Below are 21,842 nucleotides of genomic sequence, written 5' to 3' on the forward strand. Positions count from 1 at the left end.
TTAGAATGCTGGTTTTCAATTCCCTGAACATTTCTGAGCACTTCCATTTGAACTAGTTCTGCCAAGATAAGAGAAACTTGGAGGTTTTAATGTTAAATGACCGATTCATTATCCCCCTGAGTGCGGAAACGCTCATACTTGTCCTTCTTCTGAGTTGTGGCTTGTGTTTTTTTCAGACAGAACGTTCATTGTCCATCCTCCCAAGGATCAAGTGGTAATTAAGGGTACAATGGCCATGCTACGCTGTGGGGCCACGCACGACCCCCGGATCGCTCTCAGGTTGGCCCAGTCAGTTACAATGCTTTGGGGCTCATTAATATTCTGTGAGCTTAATAAGTGAAGTTGAGATGAGAAGGAGGAATTTGGGGAACTTTGATTTCAGCTGCAGATCCCTGATTATTGCATCTTATAGTCATGGGCTCCATCATTAATCACACAAATCCCATTTTCCACTCCAGCCTTATGTATTATTTACAGTGAGCTATGTTCCACTTCATGACTTCAGCACAGCTTTTCATGATTTTTTCTGTCAAGGTTAATACACTATCTATAAAATGTACTTGTCAGAGGCTGATACTTAATGAGAGAAAAATCCAGAGGGATCAAATAGGATTTTAGCAGTGTTTACATGGGGGCTGTTTGGTACTCAGAGGGGTTTTCTTTACTCCAAGGATAGTTTCATTGTAAAATGGGGAGCAAGGAGACCTGCACGTGGAAGAAAGGCAACCACAGTACCTAACACACTTAGCAGAAAATACATGAAAAAAAAGAAATTAGATGACTTGAAGATTTTCTAAAGAAACTGTGATATCCTATCTTTGAATTCAGACTGAGAGAGTAAAAGTCAATAATATGACACTCCAGGTAAAACGCATGGCACCAGACAGGTGCCAAAAGCTGAGCTTTTTCCCAAAGACCAGCCACTTTCAGAATAGTTTTTAATTTTCAGAATCAGCCTTAAAAATATATCAAAAAAGAAAAAAATCCATAATATAAAAATACTATAATATTTCATTCTGGTCTTAGCCCAAAAGGTATACAGTTAACCAAATGGTTGATGACTTCCTGCTTTCTGAGACATTTTACTCTGAGCAGAGGGGGATGGCTTTGCCATATACATCATTAACTGGATTCAGACACTAAGCTGTTCTCTCACGCTTCTTGAGCAGGTGTTTGACAAATCATAAATGTCCATATCTCCATCTGGTTCTCTAAAATTTCCCGGGGCTCAAAAACCAAGTTTGGTTTAGTTACAAGGATGCCGAAAGAAAACAAACCAAACAAAACTAGTAAGTTAAAGACTACTAGTCTTTTTTGGAGGCTTTCTTAAGAGAAAATTGTCATGCCTAGAAAAGAATGTATTCTTTTCTAAATGGCTTAGAATACGATTTCAAATATGTGGGGTTTTCTGCTACTATAAGAGCTCAAAAAGAATCCCCTTGGATCTTTGTGGTTTTCTTGTAGCTCTTTATGTGTGATTATATATCATATATATCAGGAGGCCCCTTCCTTAGAATTCTCTCAGGATTATTCACTCTGGGGGTACCCCTGCTCCCAGGATTTCTCTGTCCCAAGGAACACCAGGCCCTTCATGACAATTACAGCTAAATGCTATATCCCAAAGCAAGCAACCAAGTTCTGTTCTGTCTCAGAGTAATTTCAGATAAGTAGTTTATAAATGTCTATACTCTTTGAATATAAAGGAATTGGGTACATTTTGAAAGCCTGATCACTTTCATGCCATCAACTGTGAATAGTGGCCCTGCCCATGGACATCTAAAGACAGGACAGGCTCCTTAATTGATTCTATATTTGAAAAGAAAATGCGCCAAAATTGCCATAGATAAGGGTAAATGAGAGAAAAATGTTATTTTAAGGACTGTCTGCTAGAATGGTTGGATTTAAGAAAATGTGTTTATGGGATATGATATATTTTTCCATGAGTTAGATAATTACACTCTAGGGATTTTTAAACAATTGTTGCCTCCTATCCAGACAACACTCTTGCCCTCCAGGAGCATCACTAGAGTAGGAATGTTAGGTGTGATTTTATTAGGCGATAAGTACACAAATGATTCTATTATACACACCCCTGTCTTTAAAATCATCTCAGACAGATGTGGCCAGTCATTTTCATTGCCCTATTTTTAACTTCAGCATCTATTTTTGTACTATCTTGTTCCTTTTCCTTTTTTTTTTAGGCATAATTCATATAGTATGCAACTTACCATTTTAAAGAGCACGGTTCAATGGTTTTTAGTATATTCATAAGGCTGTCGGTTACTTGCTTTTTAACAAACAAGAAGGACCAGTAATTCTGCTCTTGTGGGTTTTGTAACTCAAGACTCTTTGCTTGGCCTACAGCTACATTTGGAGGAAGGACAACATGGTCATCACTCCATCTAGCAGTTCTAGAATTGTGGTGGAGAAGGACGGGTCTCTCCTTATTAGCCAGACATGGTCAGGTGACATCGGTGACTACACCTGCAACATTATATCTAAAGGAGGTAATGATTCCAGAATGGCCCGGCTGGAAGTGATGTGAGTACTTCAGTGTTTGGTATTAATCAGTTCTTAATTATCTGCATTTCTACATTCAGCCAGCACTCTTGCAAGTGACTCCCACTTAACATGTGTCCTAATTCAGTGGTCAGAAGCCGGCACATCATGCTACACAGATATGTACATCGACAGGATTTTTCCTTCTTTTTAAACTTCAAAATTAAAATGTTTCATCCTTAGTATACTGTGGGTAGTCTGATTGTTGGTTTCCGCTCCCATTCACCTAGTGTTTCATATTTCCCCCATTGATACCCTATTCTGACCACACTACGTTTAAGTAAGAGTAAGTTCATTTTTTCCTTAATGCCCATCAGAGCTTCCAGTCAGTGAAAAATGCCAGGGTCAACCCACTGAGGTAAAAGCCAACTAGACTCTGAGTTTAAGTTTAGTTGGTCCCAGCTGCCTCTCCATGGGTAAATAGATAACTTTCCATTATGTCTTTTGAAATTCTGAAAACAGCAGGCATTGCCCATTACTTCCAATTCCGACCTTCCTGGGGGTCCAGAGAGCCCAGGTGGGAAACCACTGATCTCTATCTTTGCTCTCTCTTTTCCTCAACTCCCTTTATTTATAGTGCAGGAAACTGACAAATTTTATTTTTCTAACATGTATTTATTTGCTTTATAAAAGTTGTGCCTTCTCAAATATTCCCTGAGTACATGAGTACAAAAGTAAAACCTGAAAATAAAGAATCAAAGCTGAGCATTTGTCAGGGCCCCCACCTTCATTAGCGGCACCATGTTAGCCCACCCCTGCCTGGCTAACATTTGACATGCTGGGCCATTAGAAAAAGACAATTTTCAGAAAGTTTTCTTAGTAGACTCTACCCACCTTTATCCAGGCAGGATTCTATATACAAAAATTATTCCCTAAAAATAGAATTTGAACACTCTGAGTACAAAGGCCATGTCTCATTTATCTTTGAATCCCTAGATTCCAGCTGAGAGGATTAAAAGTAGAAAAAATGCTTGCAAGTGCTAAGCATGTGGCCTTCTGTGTTTGCTGCATGCAAGCGTGAACAAGTGAGCAAGCGAACAGCTTTCCTTTAGCCTCTATTTGTGGAATTTAAAAGGTTAATGATGTGTAGCAGCCAGTCCAGAAAGCCCTGCAGTACCTTCAGTTCTTGAAAAAATATTCCATTCTACCTCCTGCTCTGCCTTTTTCCAGGATGGCCCCTTGTACTTTTTAGACATTAGTCACCTTTTGGGAGCAAAGGTCACCCTAGTTAGTCATGAAGAGACAGGAGTCCTCATGGCCCTAGAGGATCAGCTGCCACACAGATGGTTCTCCAGCTTTGGGAATGTGCCCAGGAGAGCCAGGGCCCCCTCCCCCACTGCCCGCAGGCATTGAAGCTCCTGACCCTGGCTCTCTCTGCCCTTCCCATGGGCATCAGCCTTCTGCTTGGCTGGTGTATTCTGCGGGCTTCACCTAATTGTCGGGTTCAGCTACAGGATCGCTTCCTACCATCCTGACTCCAGAACGTCTCCTATGGGTCTTCCCAGCAGCCGGCCCATCCTGTACTTTTTATTGGACGTGGTGGGGTAGATGAGTGTATCCTCAGGCTCCTTGTGAAAGAGAAGCATCTAATGTCACAGGTTTGTATTTGAGTGCCCGACACAATATTTGGTAAACAGTAGGTGCTTAATAAGCACCTGTTGTTCAGTTGGTTGATTAAATCATGGCTGAATAAGTGAATGTGTATATGTCAGGGCCCCTGGCACCCTCCTGCTCCCCTACCTTCCGTGCTCATGTGTCTGTGGCATCCCCTGGGTAAACACACCTGTCCAGATTGTCCTATCCAAAGCCCCGCAATCAGTGCCCAGGAGTCGCTGTCCAGCTCTGCCCCTGATTCTGTGTCTCAGGTTGAGGATTTCTTTTTTTATTCATTTTGATAATGTTGGAGGACATGGCCAGTGAATTCATATAATCTATTGTGCTATTCACATTTTTTAAACTACCTTTGAGAACTCTTAGATCATCCATCATTGGTATCAAATAAATAAGTGTTAGCAGTTCATAAAGACTCTGTCAGCAGACGCCAAATTGCATACTTCCAATGAAGCACGTTCTTTTTATTCTGCACAGTTTTTATGTTCTACTGATTTACATATCTTCCCTACTATTTGCTTATTTGATTTCCTCTAAGTAAAATACATTTTTCAGCAAATGTTGCTGTATGTACAAAATAATAGGCTTTCTGTAATAGTAAAACACCTCATCTCTAAATATAGAAATATTTGCAGATTTGTGATTCAAACCAATTTAGGTACAACTGGTTACAGAACTGATTTGGAATACAGTTGTTCCTTGTGAATTGTTAGTGTAATGAACGCTCTACTATTCCAGATCCAAGTGAATGGGGAAAGGTGTAGGCTCTTTTGTGGTATATCATTAGATCCAAACAGGACTTGACTCTACAACATCAGTAATGACGATAGTAATAGCGATAATAATAATCCGTGATTGTAGGGCATTTTGTGCTTTCTGAGACTTTCATATCTGACCAAAAAAAAAGGAAAAAAATCTCATGTTGCAGAAGGGGCTGAGAGGCCCTTATGGCTAAACAACTAAACAACGTCCTTCAGAAAAGCCTGAAAGCCCATTTTCCCCTTGCCTCTCTACTTCAGTTAAAAGCTACTTTGTTAAATATAGAAATTAGGAGCATTAGAAGAAAGCTTTTCAAAAATAGACCATCGGTAGGCTGTTCTCATTTCTGTTTTCTCCATAGTTAGTACTTCAGCACTGAACTTCGTCTTGTTTAAGGCTAGCTGAAGAGACAACCCCTCGACCTCACCTCATACCCATGACAGTCAGAGTGGGGCTGCAGAGCCACTCACCCTGCCCACCTCTCACTCCTTGTGTGACTTTGGGCCAGTTGCCCTGCCTCTCAGTCTGTTTTTTAACTCCTAAACTGGACATCACATTGTATCCCCTTTAAAGGATTATTGTGAGGGTTTCATGAGCCAGTGTTTATAAACCTGGCATGGAACCCAGCTGTGAATGGGCACACAGTAAATCATAGCTCTGGTGGTCTCTATCTTATGGAGGCATGACACCCCTCCTTCATCACCAGCACCCCAGCCTACTGGCCTGGTACGTTTCTATCATCCTGCTTTATTCTTGCCCATATTCTCATGACCAGCTCACACTGGGCACTGCTTGCTGCTAAGCTCTCAGTGCCCCCGTAGTGCCAAGTACACAGCAGGAACCAGTAAGTGTCTGAGTAAACCTCACTTCACTCCCCAAGTTAAAAGGAAACGCTGAATTGTGTGTCACTGAGGAGGACTAATTTATGAGGCCCTTGCCTTAGTCCCCTCCAGAAGAGCGAGGCTTCTAAAATTCCAAATGGTTCCAGGATGCATTCTGTAAACTAACAACATAGGTCATCATTATCTCTGGTCGCGCCTTGTTTTAGTGGTGTCTTTCCTACTAGTTTCCTAGTGTCACAGGGCAGGAGCTGGTCTCTGGGATGCCTCTGTACCCCCAAGCACCTAAGGCTTTATGGATTAATTGTTAAATCATTTAAAGACCCAATTAGCATTGTATTGCACCTCCTAAAATCAGAGACTATTTCTCATGAGCCCAGAGTACAGAGAAAACTCAATTTAAGGAGCTGACCTTCTGAAGACTCAGATCCTGAGGCAGTCGGAGAGTTTTCTTTCAATAAAAGCTCTTCTGACAAAGCCATAATAAGGAGTGAACAATTTAATATGTTTCCCCAGAGTTATCAAGCCCCCATCATCTTCATCCTCAGAGTGAAGTCAAAGAAGATGGGTTTGACCAAGTCATCATTTGTGCATTAAAGGGGCAATGCTTTTTATATAGAAAAAATACTTATCTGATCGTCTTCTGCCAGAGCAATTCCCCCCTACAGCCACAATTTTACCAATTGCTTTCTCTTGAGTCTTTTTCAAAACTGTTTTCTTCACACACAGCTCACTTACTCTCCTCCCCATGCAGTCTGGGTTTTGTTATTTTGTTCTTTTTCATTTCTGATATTATCGTACTAAGATTTGCCTGATGGTGACCCTCCCCCCAAATCCCTTTAAATTACAAAGTGACTCAGCACTGGGCTTCTTTCCATTGTTCTCTGGGACCTCTCTCATTTGTCACCCTGCCTGCTTATCACTGTCGGTGAGTCTCTCTGCTGATCATTTATCTCCTTTTGGACTTGGCAGAGAAATGCCTAGATGCAATCTATTCCTATCAGATAACATTTTCTGAAGTGGATTCAGAATATATTAAAGCCTCATTTATCCGTTATTGATGGGTTAGTCAAGGATTTCACCAAGCTTAGTTTTCTAGATAACCAAAACATATCATTAAAGAAATAGCTTGTACCTCCAGCATAAGGCCTGCCTAGTTTTATTGCGCTTTGCAGATACTGTGTTTTTATTGAATTGAAGGCTGTAGCAACCCTACAAATCCAACGGCATGTGCTTACTTCATGTCTCTGGGTCATATATTGGTAATTCATACAATATTTCAAGCTTTATTATATTATTATTATTATATCTGTTGTGGTGATCTGTGATCAGTGATCCTTAGTGTTACTATTATAATTGTTTGGGGGTATCACACACTATGCCTATATAAAGCAATGAATAATCAATCAATGTTGTAGGTGTTCTAACTACTCCACCATCCAGCCGTTTTCCCATCTCTCTCTCTCTGTCTTCTTGGGTTTCCCTATGTCCTGAGACAGAACAATATTGAAATTAAGCAAATTAATAACCCTACAATGGCCTCTAAGTGTTAAAGTGAAAAAGAGAGTTTCACATCTCTCACTTTAAATGTAAAGCTAGAAATGATTAAGCATAGTGATAAAGGCATGTTGCAAGCTAAGATAGGCTAAAAGCTAGGCCTGTTTCACAAACCAGTTGGCCAAGATATGAACACAAAAGAGAAGTCTTGAAGGAAATTAAAAATGCTACTCCAGTGAACACACAGTTGATAAGAAAGTGAAACAGTCTTATGTGGATATGGAGAAAGTTTGAGTAGTCTGGATAGAAGATCAAACCAGCTACAACATTTTCTTAACCCAAAGCCTAATCCAGAATAAGGCCCTAACTTTCTTAAATTTATGAAGGCTGAGAGAGGTGAGGAAGCTGCAGAAGAAAAGTTAGAAGCTAGCAGATGTTGGGTCATAAAGTTTAAGGAAAGAAACCATCTCCGTAACATAAAAGTACAAGGTGAAAGAGCAAGTGTTTTTGTAGAAGCTGCAGCAAGTTATCCAGAAGATCTTGCTAAGTATGCTAAACAACAGGTTCTCAGCATAGACAGAATAGCCTTCTGTTGGCAGATGATGCCATCTAGGATTTTCATAGCTAGAAAGAATTCGATGCCTCGTTTCAATAGGCTAACTCTATTATTAGAGGCTAAAGCAGCTGGTGACTTTAAAGTTGAAGCTAGTACTCATTTACCATTCTGAAATTCCTAAATCCCTTTAGGTATTCCTAAATTCCTAGATTTTAAGGCCCTTCAGAATTTTGCTTATTCTATAAACAGAATAACAAAGCCTGGCTGGCAGCACATCTATTTACAACATGGGTCACTGAATATTTTAAGCTCACTGTTGAGAACTATTGCTCAGAAAAAAAGATTCATTCCAAAACATTAGTGCTTATTAACAATGCACCTAGTCACCCAAGAGCTCTGATGGAGATGTACAAGAAGAAGATTGTTGTTTTCACAACTGCTAACACCCTGAAGCCCATGGATCAAGGAGAATTTTTAATTTTCAAGTCTTATTAAGAAATATATTTCTTAAGGCTGTAGCTGCCACAGATGGTGATTCCTCTGGGTAAAGATCTGGGTAAAGGAAATTGAAAACCTTCTGGAAAGAATTCACCATTTCAGATGCTATTAAGAATATTCATGATTCATAGGAGGACATCAAGATATCATCATTAACAGGAGTTTAGAAGAAGCTGATTTCAACCTTGTTGGATGACTTTGAGTGGTTCAAGTAGAGAAAGTAATTGCAGATATGGTAGAAAGAGCAAGAGAACTAGAATTAGAAGTGGAGCCTAAAGATGGGACTGAATTGCTGCAATCTCATGATAAAACTTTTACAGCTGAGGAGTTGCTTGTCATGGATAAGCAAAAAAAGTGGTTTCTAGTGAAGATGCTGTGAACACTGTTGAAATGACAAGAAAGGATTTAGAATATTACATAAACTTAGTTGATAAAGCAGCAGCAGAGTTTGGGAGCGTTGATGCCATTTTTGAAAGAAATTTTGTGGGTAAAATGCTATCAAACAGTATCACATGCTACAGAGAAATCTTTTGTGAAAGGAAGAGTCAACTGATGCAGCAAACTTCATTGTCTTATTTTAAGAAACTGCCATAGCCACCCAAACCTTAGCAACCATCACCCTGATCAGTTAGTGGCTTTCAACATCAAGGCAATACCTACCTATAAAAGGTTTATGACCTAGTGTAGGCTCAGATGATCATTAGCATTTTTTTAGTAATAACGAATTTTTCAATTAAGGTATTTACAGTTTTTTTTTTTTTTTTTGTGGAGACAGAGTCTCACTGTACCACCCTCGGTAGAGTGCCGTGGCCTCACACAGCTCACAGCAACCTCCAACTCTTGGGCTTAAGCGATTCTCTTGCCTCAGCCTCCCGAGCAGCTGGGACTACAGGCGCCCGCCACAACACCCGGCTATTTTTTGTTTGCAGTTTGGCCGGGGCCGGGTTTGAACCCGCCACCCTCGGTATATGGGGCCGGCGCCTTACCGACTGAGCCACAGGCGCCGCCCGTATTTACAGTTTTTTATACATAATTCTATTGCACACTTAAAAGACTACAGTGTGTTGTACACATAACTTTTATATGCACTGGAAAACAAAAAAATCTGTGTGATTTGCTTTGTTATGGTATTTGGTTTATTGTGGTGGTCTGGAACTGAACCCACAATATCTCTATGGAATGCTTCTGTAGTAAAAGGTTGTTTACATTGCCAAAGAGGTAATGCTTAACCCAGAAGATATTACAGAGGAGATTTTCACATAGGGTAGAAACTGGAACTAGGAAAAAAATCTGAATTTCCTTCCAACTCTGAATCTTGTGATGTATGGCAAAACCATATTTTGTATGGGGTCATCACACTGGGTGTGACTTGAGCCAGTGAAGTGACATTACCAGGTAGTGATAAATGAGGTCTTTGCATTTATTTGTGCATTGCAGAAACTGATGGCCTTAGGTACCATTGGGTTGGTAGGTCTCAAGTATTTGTTTTTAATCTTTTAAAAAATCTTTGTAGTCCCTTTCTTTCAGGCTCTTTGCTACCATTTTTGCTGTTCATCATGCCTGCTTCTAGCAGACTCCATTGCCTTCTTGTCAATTGCTTTTGCTCTGTGGGGAGAAGGGAAATCAGAATACACCCTGAGGAGAATCACACCATGAGTGGCTTTAAGCAAGCTCTGGGTATGTCTCAGGGGTCTTAGGAGCTCATGCCTGAATGGCAAAAGTAGCTCAGTTGGCATGACTGGGCTACAGTCTACAAAGCCCCCTGGTCCCAAGAGAAAGACTGTTCACTCCCCTGTGAAACTGTCTATTTCTATGTGTACTCACATCTTAGGCTAAGAGAAGCAGGATCTGAAATCAAGCATAAGAGCTCCCTGTGAGGAAAAAAAAAAAGACTTTTAAATTTAGAATAGGATCAAGGATAACCCACTCAGGGTCATAAGAAAAAGTGTGTAAAGACATGGTAGCTTTTCATAGAAGAGAATACTGTTGTCTGATAGAAACCCATCAATGTCATATATCATGGTCACCAGGACAAGATGTCCTTTTTTGCAAAGTGTGTGCACCCCTCTCCTTCCCTGTATCTTCTCTTGCCTGGTTCCTTGCGCCTCTAATCCATCTTTAGCCTCATAGTACCCACTCCTGAATATTGTAGATTATTATCTGCTAGTTGTCCAACAGCTCAATACTATTTCCGATGAGCTGCCCTTGGGGTCCCAGTGCCAGCCCTGGAAAGGCAGTATCAAAACAATATCCCAGAAGTTGTGAATACAGATTCCTTCATGGTCTCTCTGGCCAGGTGTACCACATCTTTCCTTGGCCCTGCCCAGCCTCTTTTCTCTCACCAGCCTCCACAACCCAGTGTAAACCCTGCATTCCCACCATTCTCACTGCTTCCAAACCCTTGCCCTCAGCAGTCCTCACCTTCAGAGTAGCCTGCATTCATGTTCCCACAGCCCTGGGAGAGCCTCCTCTCTCTCCACTCACCCAGATACCTTCCAGCCACTCCAACCTCACCTCCTCCACTAGGGCTGCCCCTGCTACAGCCCTGTTCTTTATTCCAGACCATTCCATGGTCCTAGGTCTCTGAAGCCTCATCTCGTCCTGTCCTGTGTATGGCCTCATCTCCTCCTTGGCTTATCAGTTCCAGGAGGACAGGACTGTGGCAACTGCTTCTCTGTGTCCCCACATCTGGCCTGCATCACCAAGCTTAGGGAACATTCAGGTACCAACCAGAATGGCAGTGGGCAGGGCAATCAGGACAGGTGCATGTCATGGCTTCTGAAAGGCTGGTGATGGCTGGAGCAAGGACCAGTTCATGGTCGTGAAGCAGGTGGCTGGTTTTAGGAATTTCTAAGTATAGTAGGTAGGATGTAGTGACTAATTAGATGTTTGTGTAGAGGGAAGCCAACAGTGGGTGAGAGTGAAGATCCTCAGATGTAACCATTGACTGAATAGAAGAGTAGACAAATAAAAGCACTAGTGTTGATGGGGAAAATGATTCACGACTCATTGTCAAAACCAGTGATAATCCCTAGGAAAGATATAATTGGAATCATTTTTTATCTTGTAAATGCTGCTATATTCTCCCAGGGTCTCCTGTGTGCCTTAGGGGTGTGACTGTGGTGTGCTGTTTCTGTTTCTGAGGCTCGTGGGCTGTGTGCCTATTTCTTCTTCTGAAGAAGGGAAACCACAGTCCTGGGAGGGAGCCTGTCTGAGCGTGAGCAGTGTCCTCACAGAAAATGACCTGGACCGCTGACCAGCCCTGTTAGTCTTCTAAGTTCATATTTGCCATGTCAGAAAATCTTACATCAGTAGTTCTCAACCTTCCTAATGCCGCGGACCTTTAATACAGTTCCTGTGGGTCGTGAGGTTGCTTAGAACTACTGTCTTACATTTTAGGGAAAGTCTTTATAATGCCATCCTGACACTTATTACTTAGAATTAGCACAGACCTCACAGGTTAAGGGCAGAGTCCCACCAGCACTGCACAGCCACAAACCCCAGTTCCAGGCCACACACACTTCTGACCAAATAGCTAAAGTTGGGCCTTTCCACTATATGCTCTCAGGTTCTAATTCCCTACACAGAACTCAGAAAAGAGTTAAACTTACAGCTTTATTATAAAGGGTAAAAACCAGGACCAGAAAAATGAAAAGATACATAAGGTGAGGCCTGGGAAGGCCCCAAACACAGAGCTTCCACGTCCAGGATGCGTCATCCTCTCGGCACATAGGTGTGTGATTATCCACTAGGAAGGACAGTCTCAGGGTTATGGAGGTTTCATTATGTAGACATAGCTGGTGAGTCACTAGCCACATGACTAAATTCAGCCTACAGCCCCTTCCTTCCCAGAGGTCAGAAGGTTGGACAGACATTACCAGATCCAGTCACGTGGTAGGTCTTTCCAGCATGGACAGACCCCATTCTGGACCTGTCACCACAGAAACTCAGCTATGGCCCAAGTGGCCCACCATGAATGATGAAAACAGTTCTATCATTTAGGAAATTCCAAAGTTCAGAAATTCCATCCCAGACAAGATGAATTCTTTATGATACCAGAGTCTTATTTGGATATGTCTATCCAAGTTTATTCTTAATTTGTTTTAAGGTGGGACTATTTCAACAACTTTCATTTGTTTTAAGGTGGGACTATTTCAACAACAAATATTTGGTTTCAGACCAACCAATTCAGATTAGGGGGAAAATGGGAAATAGAGCTTTGGGAGAAGCTAGAATAAATATTTTTATCCTGGCACTTCCTTTATATTGATCTCCATTGGAAACCTAATGGAGATTTTTATTATTAGAGAACTTAAATAGAAATAACAGCTCTTTTTCTTATTTAAAATTTACTTCACAATTAAGGCCAGGTGCAGTGGCTCATGCCTATAATTCTAGCACTCTGGGAGGCCAAGGCAGGAGTCAGCTCAGGAGTCTGAGACCAGCCTGAGTAAGAGCAAGACCCCATGTCTACTAAAAACAGAAAAATTAGCTGGGTGTCATGGCATACCTATAGTCCCAGCTACTCAAGAGGCTGAGGCAGGAGGATTACTTGTGCCCAGGAATTTGAGGTTGCAATGAACCATGATAACTCCACTGCAACTCTACCCTGGGTGACACAGTCAGACTGTCTCAAAAAACAGAACAAAACAAAACAAAACTTAATTCATAATTAAAGAAAATCAACATAGCATTTCAGACTCCAGTTTATTCTTTATTATACTAATGTATAATATGGTTGCAGTCCACATTAGAAATATTAGTATATTTATGGACATACACACGGATTAGAAAGGGCTATATTTTGTAGGCAGCTGAAAGCACAAAACAGCTTTAATAAATTTCAAAGGATAATGAGTACAATTTTTAAATTACAAATATCAAGTATAATTATGGCTTTTTGTTCTGACCCGTTTGGTTTGGCAATAATTGATGTCTAAGAAAGACCAAAAACTAGTTAGTGGATGATAGGGTCATGCCCAGCAGCCCCTTTCCCCAGTGCTGCTGGGGGTGGGGGGTTGGGGAGGGTGAGGAGCAGACATGTAGAACAGCCATGGAGTAGGGTCCTGCTCCCAGGTTCCTGAGATGTGAGGTTAAATACTGGGGTTAGACAGCCCCCGATGTTAAGGTTGCAGACTTGCCATTAGTAGAAACTGTGCAATATGGTTTTGTAGCTTTGTCACCAGTAAATCCTAGTAAAAACCCTTTTTATTAGTAATTTCTTTTCAGAATTTATTTGTTTTAATTGCATTTCCATTTTATAACCTTGCTGATGTGTTATTTACCATTTCCATGGGATTTTAGCTAGTGTTTCCACCACATTTCCTTTAAGTGCTTCCCCCAAATCCCTGTATTCCAACAGAAAATAGAATGACAATATAACCTCATGCTGTCAGTAAATGAGGCGACTGTGTTGTCTGAGAATACTCATGGGCATTTTCGCTAGAACTCCAAATGGCTAGTGTTGGAAACTTGCATACTAAGTCATATTTACCAGGCTGTTTCCTGTTTACATGGTTTACTGCATTTCCATTACCAGTTTCTAGTTGTAAAAACAAATTGTTGACCAAATTTTCTTAAGTAAATAATATATGTGTAAAAATCTGTATCCTTCCACCCACATTTAAGTGACAGTGTCATTAGTTGCTTTGGTACCTAGCATGGGGATTAAATGAAATTATGAAATTTGAAATTCAGAAAACAAAATAATATTGTGAAGAGTGGAGTTGGGTTTATTTGGGTTTTTACTGAGTTAGTATTTGTATTTGGAGCATATTTTTTGTTATTCACTTTCAAAACATTACATACCAAGACCGTTCATGCAAGAACTCAGGCTAACCATCGGTTCTGATGTGCCTTTTCTTCTTTTTCCTTTTCATTCCTTTTTATTCAAGCGAACTGCCTCATTCACCTCAGAACCTCCTGGCCAGCCCAAATTCCTCCTACAGCAACACCGTGATGCTCTCTTGGGTTCGACCGTTTGATGGAAACAGCCCTATTCTTCATTACATTGTGGAGCTATCTGAAAACAGTAAGTAGCAAAATGAAACTGTCATCATAGTACTCTGATTTCATTGTGTGTTCTCGAGTGCCCTTAACCTTTACTTCTGGCTCAGATACAAAACAGCTAGTAAAATGTTATGATGCTTCACATGCAAACGAAAAACACAGCTCAAGATTTAGGGAAGAAAAAGGCACCATGGGGCTGAGAGAGGGGAGACATGAAGTAGTTGGTGGGGCTCTTAGATTTGGAACCCAGCAATGGCCGTGCCCTGAGGTTGCTCCTGGTGTGAACTTGAGATGGGTTAATAATAATGCTGACTTGAGAGTTCACCATCACCACAGCAGTTTACATATTTGGGATGTTTTCTCTGGCACAGATGCTGCACTAAGAATTCAGTGGGCCTTTTCCTTCCTTACCTTCCTCACCTTCCTTGACCTCTCAGCCCCCTTTGGCACCATCCTTCAAACCTCCCTCAAAAACATTCTCCTTCCTTAGACAGTCCTACAGCCTTGGCTTTCCTCTAGCCACCCTGGCCATTCTCCCCTCCACTTCCCAGCCAGCTGGATGACACCTCCCTAATGCCCACTCCTTTGTGCTGTCCCTGGAATCTCCTCCTAGCAATCTCACTGGTTCCCATGATCCTAAGTGGCATTGTTCCCCTTGACTCACACATTTATACCCTTACTCCAGACCAGAATCACTTAGGGAACCCAATGACTTGATATCTGTATCTCACTGTCTCACAGTCATCTCCAACTTAACTTCTTTAAACTGCATCTTCGAATATTTTTTAATACGAACTCTGTTCTCACCTCACTACTGTAGCTTTCTGTTTCCTCAGATGGGATTCTAAGAATGGCCCTCAACTCCTTCTCCTGGAGCTCTCTCCCACCTCCATGCACACCGTATCAGTGCCCTATCCACCATATTCAGGGATATAGCTGGCATTTGCTCCCTTTTCTCTTTTTCTCCCACCACTATTATCTTCTACCAGGACAATTATAGTCACCTTCCAACTGGCCCTGTGTTCACACTTGCCCTCTTCCAAACCATTCTCTGTATAAGCTGCAACACTAGTCTTAGAATATAATTGAACCAGACTCCCCTGTATAAGCCCTGTGGTTCCCACTGCCTCCCAAATGAAAGTCAGGCTCCTTGGTCCCTGCACAGCTGTAGCTCACCCCAGACCACTGTGCCCTTTGGTCAGAAGAACCAGCCACCTTGGCTTCATGTTGACTCCCTGAATAGACCAAGTTTCCCATCTCAGGGCCTATTCCCTCACCTGGATACTCACAGGGCTATATGGTCATCCTTCATGATCACCCATTCCTGCCTCAGAGCTCTCCAGCATACCAGCTCGATCTGACTTTTAGACACCTAAGTGGGGGTCCTCCCTTCATTATCTCATCCTTTATTCCAAATGGCAGCCTCCTTCCCTGGGCCTCCCATAAGGCAAAGCTGGCCAGACTGCAAGTAGCTTGTCTCTTACAGTGGTCAACTTTATTTGGCCTATGGTTTGTCTCATGATAACACTACCATTGTAGACAAATAGGCAAGCAGTGTATAGGACAGCTAAGAGTGGTGTTCTCCCAGTGTACCCTGCACTGAAATCCAACTGTATCTGGTGACACTCCCACGTGTTCCTGTATTGTTCACTGCTGTGGATAGAAACATTCTGCAGTTCTCCTATGGCCCTTCCCAAGCTCATGCTAACCTGTGCACTCTTCCTGTTATTACTGATGTAGCTGCCTTTATTTCCCCCAATTATCCCTCACCCTACCTCTCCCTCTCCTAGAGTAGATGCTCTGATGGTTCTGCATCCTCACACTGCCACAGCACCATTTGACTCTCACTTCATAGTGAAGGGAATGGATGTGTAGGGGGTGTAGGTCACTGGCCCAGGGTCACACACTAGTAAGAGGTGGGGGTGGGGTTTCCCTCGGCTGTCTGACTCTGGAGCCCGTGCCTTAGTTGTGTGGCATGGAGCAGATTCTTCCCTCTTGCACTTGAGCAGGAGATTTGTGGGGCTTTCTGAAAGGCTGGCAAGTTGCACCTAGGTTCTTGCCTATGTACAGAATCAAGAAAGCCATTCTGTGAATCTGAAGAACCACTATTTGAACTGGGCATCAACCAAACCAGTTAACTGAGGGATATCATATGGGCAATATTTTACTTCCATACCTTGGGTTTCCGAGTTTATACCATTGGCTATAAGCCTTCAGTCTGAGCACTATCTCAGAGTGACGCCAGAACCCAGGCCCCCCTCCCTTTCCCATGAACATCACTGACTACTAATCAGGTCCCTTTCCCCAAAGAAAAGCTAGGGTGTGATGGAAATCAGCCTGTGTGGAGACAGCATCATAGTTCCAGCTCACCAGCTCTGACTGAAGAGGCAGTGGATTGGCATTATTTAATAAAATAACCCTTGTGAGAATACAAAGTTTTCCTGAGGATGTCATAGCTGTGTTTCCTATAAGTAAAACAGGACTTGACCATGATCTGTATGAACAGAAAGTGACAGGAGCAGAGCACTTGTCATCCATATTCTGATGAATATCCAAGTAAAGACAACTCCCACTGGGTGTCCATCAGCTTGAGATCCAGGACAGTGTTTTATTCATCTTTGTGTCCTTAGCCCTCCATGGGTACTCAACAGAGGAACTGAAGTCAGTCTCTCTGGTTAACTTCTTAGTGGCCCAACTCAAATCTCACTTTCTGCATCTCATGGTAGACTGAAAATTCCAGTCACAGACCATCTTCCAAAAGGGAAGTGTTCTCTTTTACCAGTGTATGCAAAATAAGGCATTGCCTCAGAATTCCATACCAGCCATTTTCTCAACCAATTGCATGGCTGGTTCTTCCAGTCAGATGTCTTGCGTAAGAAGTCGATTGAATGTGTGAACATCGAACCATTGCAACAGTAAATCATGACTGGGCATCTGCTCTACACCAAGTGCTCTGCTGGGTTCTGGGTGCTGAGACACAGAGCTGAGGTGACCAACACAACTGTAAACAGCAAGGTTAGAGTCAGACATGTCAACATGTCCCTATGGAGCCTGCTTCTGCCAAGGTGCACACAAAGTGCCCTGAGACCATGGTAAGAAACAACCAGATGGGAAACAAATCAGACGAAATCTTCAAAGGGTATGACACAAAACCTGGACCAGATGGGGGAGAAGGGATAGCATGGCAAAGGCCCCTGGGTGCCAGGCCTCAGGGCATGTTTGGAAACTGCTAGTGTGTGGCAGTGTCTGCCTGGGGTAATTCTTCCTCTTTCTTATTATCCCAGCTTAAATCTCATTTATCCACATTCTATCATGCCTAGGCAGAATTAATTTTTCCCTCCTTGCAGTTCCTATATACATTATATGTGTTTCCCTTTGAGCACTTAATATATCGTATAACAATTATATGTCTGTCTTCTGACAGGACCATAAGCCCCTTAAGGGCAGGCAGGATCATGTGTCAGCATTTTCTGTACCTGTGGTGGTCAGCACAGTGTCCGCACACACTACACAACTCTAGGTGCTCCATTCCTGTTTCACTGAGAAATGACAAGGAACAGCCTTAGTTGTTCATTAGCCTTTGCATTTCCTAACTGTCCCTCACTTGGAGCTGGCTGAGATTTCAATTCTTTTTCCTCCAGAGCCTCTGCTGCAGGTATTACTGCATGAAGAACCTAGAGTGGACAAGACAGTTGTCTCTCGACTGTTTCTGATTTCAACTGTATAAAATAAGTCTGGGACTTTGGCTGAAGCAGCATGTGCTGCTACCGGTTGATGGATCTCATGCCTTTCTGCTATGGCAAATGGGAAGAGCAACACTGTTATCCAGGCCAATGATCTAGTTTTTATTTTTATTAGGAGCAAATTCCCTTAAGAAAGAGCTGAACATGCTAGCTAATTACAACCAGAAAGAATAGCTTAGTAGTAAGTACCCTAAAATGGAAATTATATTTGGCCTACACTCAGCACTGTGCAAGTGGACAATACTAAATAGCTCCATCCAGTAGGCCCATCGGTCCAGTCACGTGGGAGGCCACTGCATCCAGCTCCTCTTGACAAGCTTATTAGAATGCCATTCTCCTGGAAACCATGGATCCTGCAGGGGCCAAACTGACACAGTTTAGTGGCCATGCCAGACACTTCATAACCTGTGCCCTTGCAACATTCCCACCAGTACAAAAGAGCCTCTTCAGAGCTTTATAGAGCAGAACTATGAAACTTGAACCAAGCCTTTGTCTACACATTCAACTCAGTTCAAACCTTGTATAGAAAAATGTTTGGCCCTTGCAGGCACCCCAGGCTTTTCCTCTCTGGATATCTGATGAGTCTTTTGTTCCAGGTGCACCTGTATTGAGCCTGGGGCTCAGAGAAGGGCAGCAGTGTTCTGGGACCTGGTTCAAGGTCTCTTCCTCGTGGGTTGAGAAATGCAGAGGGTCAGGCCAGGAGACAGATGAGGGAAGGCAAAGGGGATCCCTCGGCTGAGAGAGTGCAAGGATTCTTGATAGTGTATAAACAGGCTGAAAATGCTACTGAATAATAAAAGTATTTGGCCCATTATAAAATGGTTGTTGATTATGATCAGAATGATCTTGCTTTGAGATTATTATGATCACAAGGAGGAAGAATGTCAGAAAAAAACAATGAAAGATTTTGCAGTGGATGGAAAAAATAAAAATGGGTATCTGATCTAGCACCTTTCAGGGTTATCTGATTTCATAGGGACCTTCCCTTTTCACTATCTTTGAGCTATTTTATAACTCTAAATATTTTTTGTCCATAGAAATGCAAATAAATAACAAATAAATTTAGTCCCATAGAGTATAACTGGCTATTGTTCTGTAGACATTGACTTTTGCATCTACTTATAAGTTCACTTTAATGTTATCAGTATGTTTGCATTGTCTGATTTCTCGTTTCATGCAGTTGTAACATCTTACCAGTTCCCTCATAAATGAATGATAGATGTTCATTTTATATTTGAATGAAAGCTGTGATTTTACCTTAAAAAAACTTATCCTTTAACTTGAGTGAATTGGCATCACAGTATTAGAAATGCAGATATTCATTTAATGCAAAGTTCCCACAGGTTTCCATGGTAACCCTGGTATCTGGGAGAGGTAGTTCTAGTTCTCAAACTGAGCCCCTGCATGTTTTTCATGGGCTGAACTAAGGCATCCCACTGCTGATACAGAATAATAATGGTCTTTTACTAGTTAGGGAGAAAAATTAAGTATTCTTCCCATTATTTTTTTTTTCAAACCTTAACATCTGCTATCATGGTGCGCCTTGGTAAAGACCTGTGGATAACACACACACAGTTATGTTAAAAATTAAGAATACTTCATTGTATATTTTTCTACAGTGAGTTTTTTAATAGGGATGATTTTTCACAGTTGTGATGTTGTATCATACTTTGTGATTTTTAATTTAATTAAAATAGAAGATAAATTTGTATTTTTGTTATTAAAGTTATATGTGCACATTAAATAAAAATTTAGATAGCACTTAAAGAACAAAGAATAAAAATAATCTCCACAGTCCCTCATATATTGAAAGCCAGTCCTCCACTGTACCCTTAGTTTCTCTCCCTGCCCCCCAGACATGCTCTGTGTTTAATCCCTCTGTTCTCTGTCTTCAAGTCTCCCTCTCTCCTGGCTCCTTCTAAGTATCTTTACCTCCCAGTCCTCCCTCATTCCATCTAGTCCTCTCTCCTGGAGCTGTGTCATCATTGTTCTAATGGACAGAGTGAGTGGACGCTCCTCCGTCCACATCCCCCCAACTTCTGTACATTCCATGCCTTTCATCACTCTTATGATTCAACTCTGTTCCCATGTCCCCTTCATTCTCCCTTCTCTTTTCTGATCTTTCTCTGACTCTTCTCCTTCCCATATTGGTGTGCTGTTGTATGTCTTACTCTGCAGACTAGTCTTCTCAGCCCATGTGTTGGTGAGTTCAGGTCTGCGGTTTGCCCACATGTTTCAGGTCCCTAATGTGTGGTTCCACCCTGGACCTGTCCCCTAAGTCTCAGATTCTTGTAACCAAATGTCTTCCATATACCCACACCTTCATGTCCTAGAGGGGCATCAAACTCAACCTCTAAGATAGAGTTCTTCACCTTCCCCCAAAGTTGTTCCCCTTCCAAGCTAATATAAAAATGTCATTCTTTACTCCTTCACCATTACCTTTCCCTCACATATAAATTCTGTTGGTTTTGCCTCATGACTTGTTATCTATCACCTTGCTCTGTTCCTACAACACAAACCCTACTGCCTGTGGCAGTAATCCACGAATTTCACCTCCTTAGAGCCATCCTTCATGGAGCCACAGAGGGAACTTTGTAAAGCACAAAACTGACCAAGTAACCTCCCTGGCTTGACATTGGTCAGAGGCTCTGCAGGGAAGGTGCCAGGGCAGCTTGAATTCCCACCACTTACATGTATTCAAAGTAGCCAGAAGTCTCATCCCCCTCCAGAGCACCAGCCCCAGTTCCCTCCTACACAGGGCTTCTCACTCCTTGAAGTATATAGTATTGCTTGTCATCTGACCATGCCGACCACCCCAGGGTCACCTCCAGCCACTCACTGCTTTGCTTTTCATTCATTGCTTCACTTTTCATGTGTCAGCCACAGACACTGCCTGTAGTTCCCTGAGCACACTAAATATTCAGCTCCACCACACCCTGACTTTACTGTCGAGTCTGGGAATTCCCTCCCCATCCTGCCCTTCTGCCTTTTTCTGGGCAGGTCCTAGTTAGCATCTCCTCCTAGCACGTGTCCCCACCTCCTTTCTCCCCGGTTGTCCCAGCAGTGCTAAATGACCAAATGGGCAAACTAAACCTTTAAGCACCAGCAGAGGTAGGGTAGCAACACTAGCAAGGATATTTAAAGGAAATTATTTTAATAATCTCTCTGTTCCACATTTGCAAAGACACTCTCCTATGTTTTCGTTCAGATTTATGTTCTTAGTTTCAGGTCCTCTGATGGCTGTTTTAGTTTGCATTGCCTTGACTACTGATCCTGTTGAACACATTTTTCTGAATTGATTGGCTTTGTGGACTTTCTCTGCTAGGATCTGTCAATTTCCTTTCCCTCATTTGTCTGTCAAGACCTTAGGGTTTTGGGCGGTGCCTGTGGCTCAAAGAAGTAGGGCACTGGCCCCATATACCAGAGGTGGTAAGTTTAAACCCAACCCCAGCCAAAACCTGCAAAAAAAAAACCTTAGGGTTTTTTTCATTCATTTTTGACCAGTATTTTTTTCAATTTGCCTTTTACCCTTAATTTTGGGGTGTTACTTATTACAGACATAAGTTTTTGTTTTTTGTGTAGTTAAATCTATTGATATTTTCCTTTATGATTTCTTTCATTACTTTGTGTTTGTATATTTTACCACTCTCAAGTATAAAAATAATATTTTTACAGATTTTCACCTTGTTTCTAAAGGTTTAATTTTTAATATATATAACTCTATCTTAAATTTAAATGTGTTATAAATTCTGATATATGACTTTTTCTTTT

At 41.9% G+C, this 21,842-nt stretch overlaps 1 protein-coding gene across 1 annotated transcript in view; it reads left to right on the forward strand.

Annotated features, from left to right (window-relative positions):
- Nucleotides 1-21,842, forward strand: part of SDK1 (sidekick cell adhesion molecule 1) — a 1,108,031-nt gene that overhangs the window by 846,095 nt on the left and 240,094 nt on the right. Inside the window, exons 12-14 of the mRNA XM_053556749.1 lie at nt 177-279; nt 2,365-2,541; nt 14,214-14,350. Coding sequence (XP_053412724.1) covers nt 177-279; nt 2,365-2,541; nt 14,214-14,350 — 417 coding nt within the window. The remainder of the gene's footprint in view (nt 1-176; nt 280-2,364; nt 2,542-14,213; nt 14,351-21,842) is intronic.

Source organism: Nycticebus coucang, chromosome 12 (genome assembly GCF_027406575.1).
Source record: "Nycticebus coucang isolate mNycCou1 chromosome 12, mNycCou1.pri, whole genome shotgun sequence".
Classification (NCBI taxonomy): Eukaryota; Metazoa; Chordata; class Mammalia; order Primates; family Lorisidae; genus Nycticebus; species Nycticebus coucang.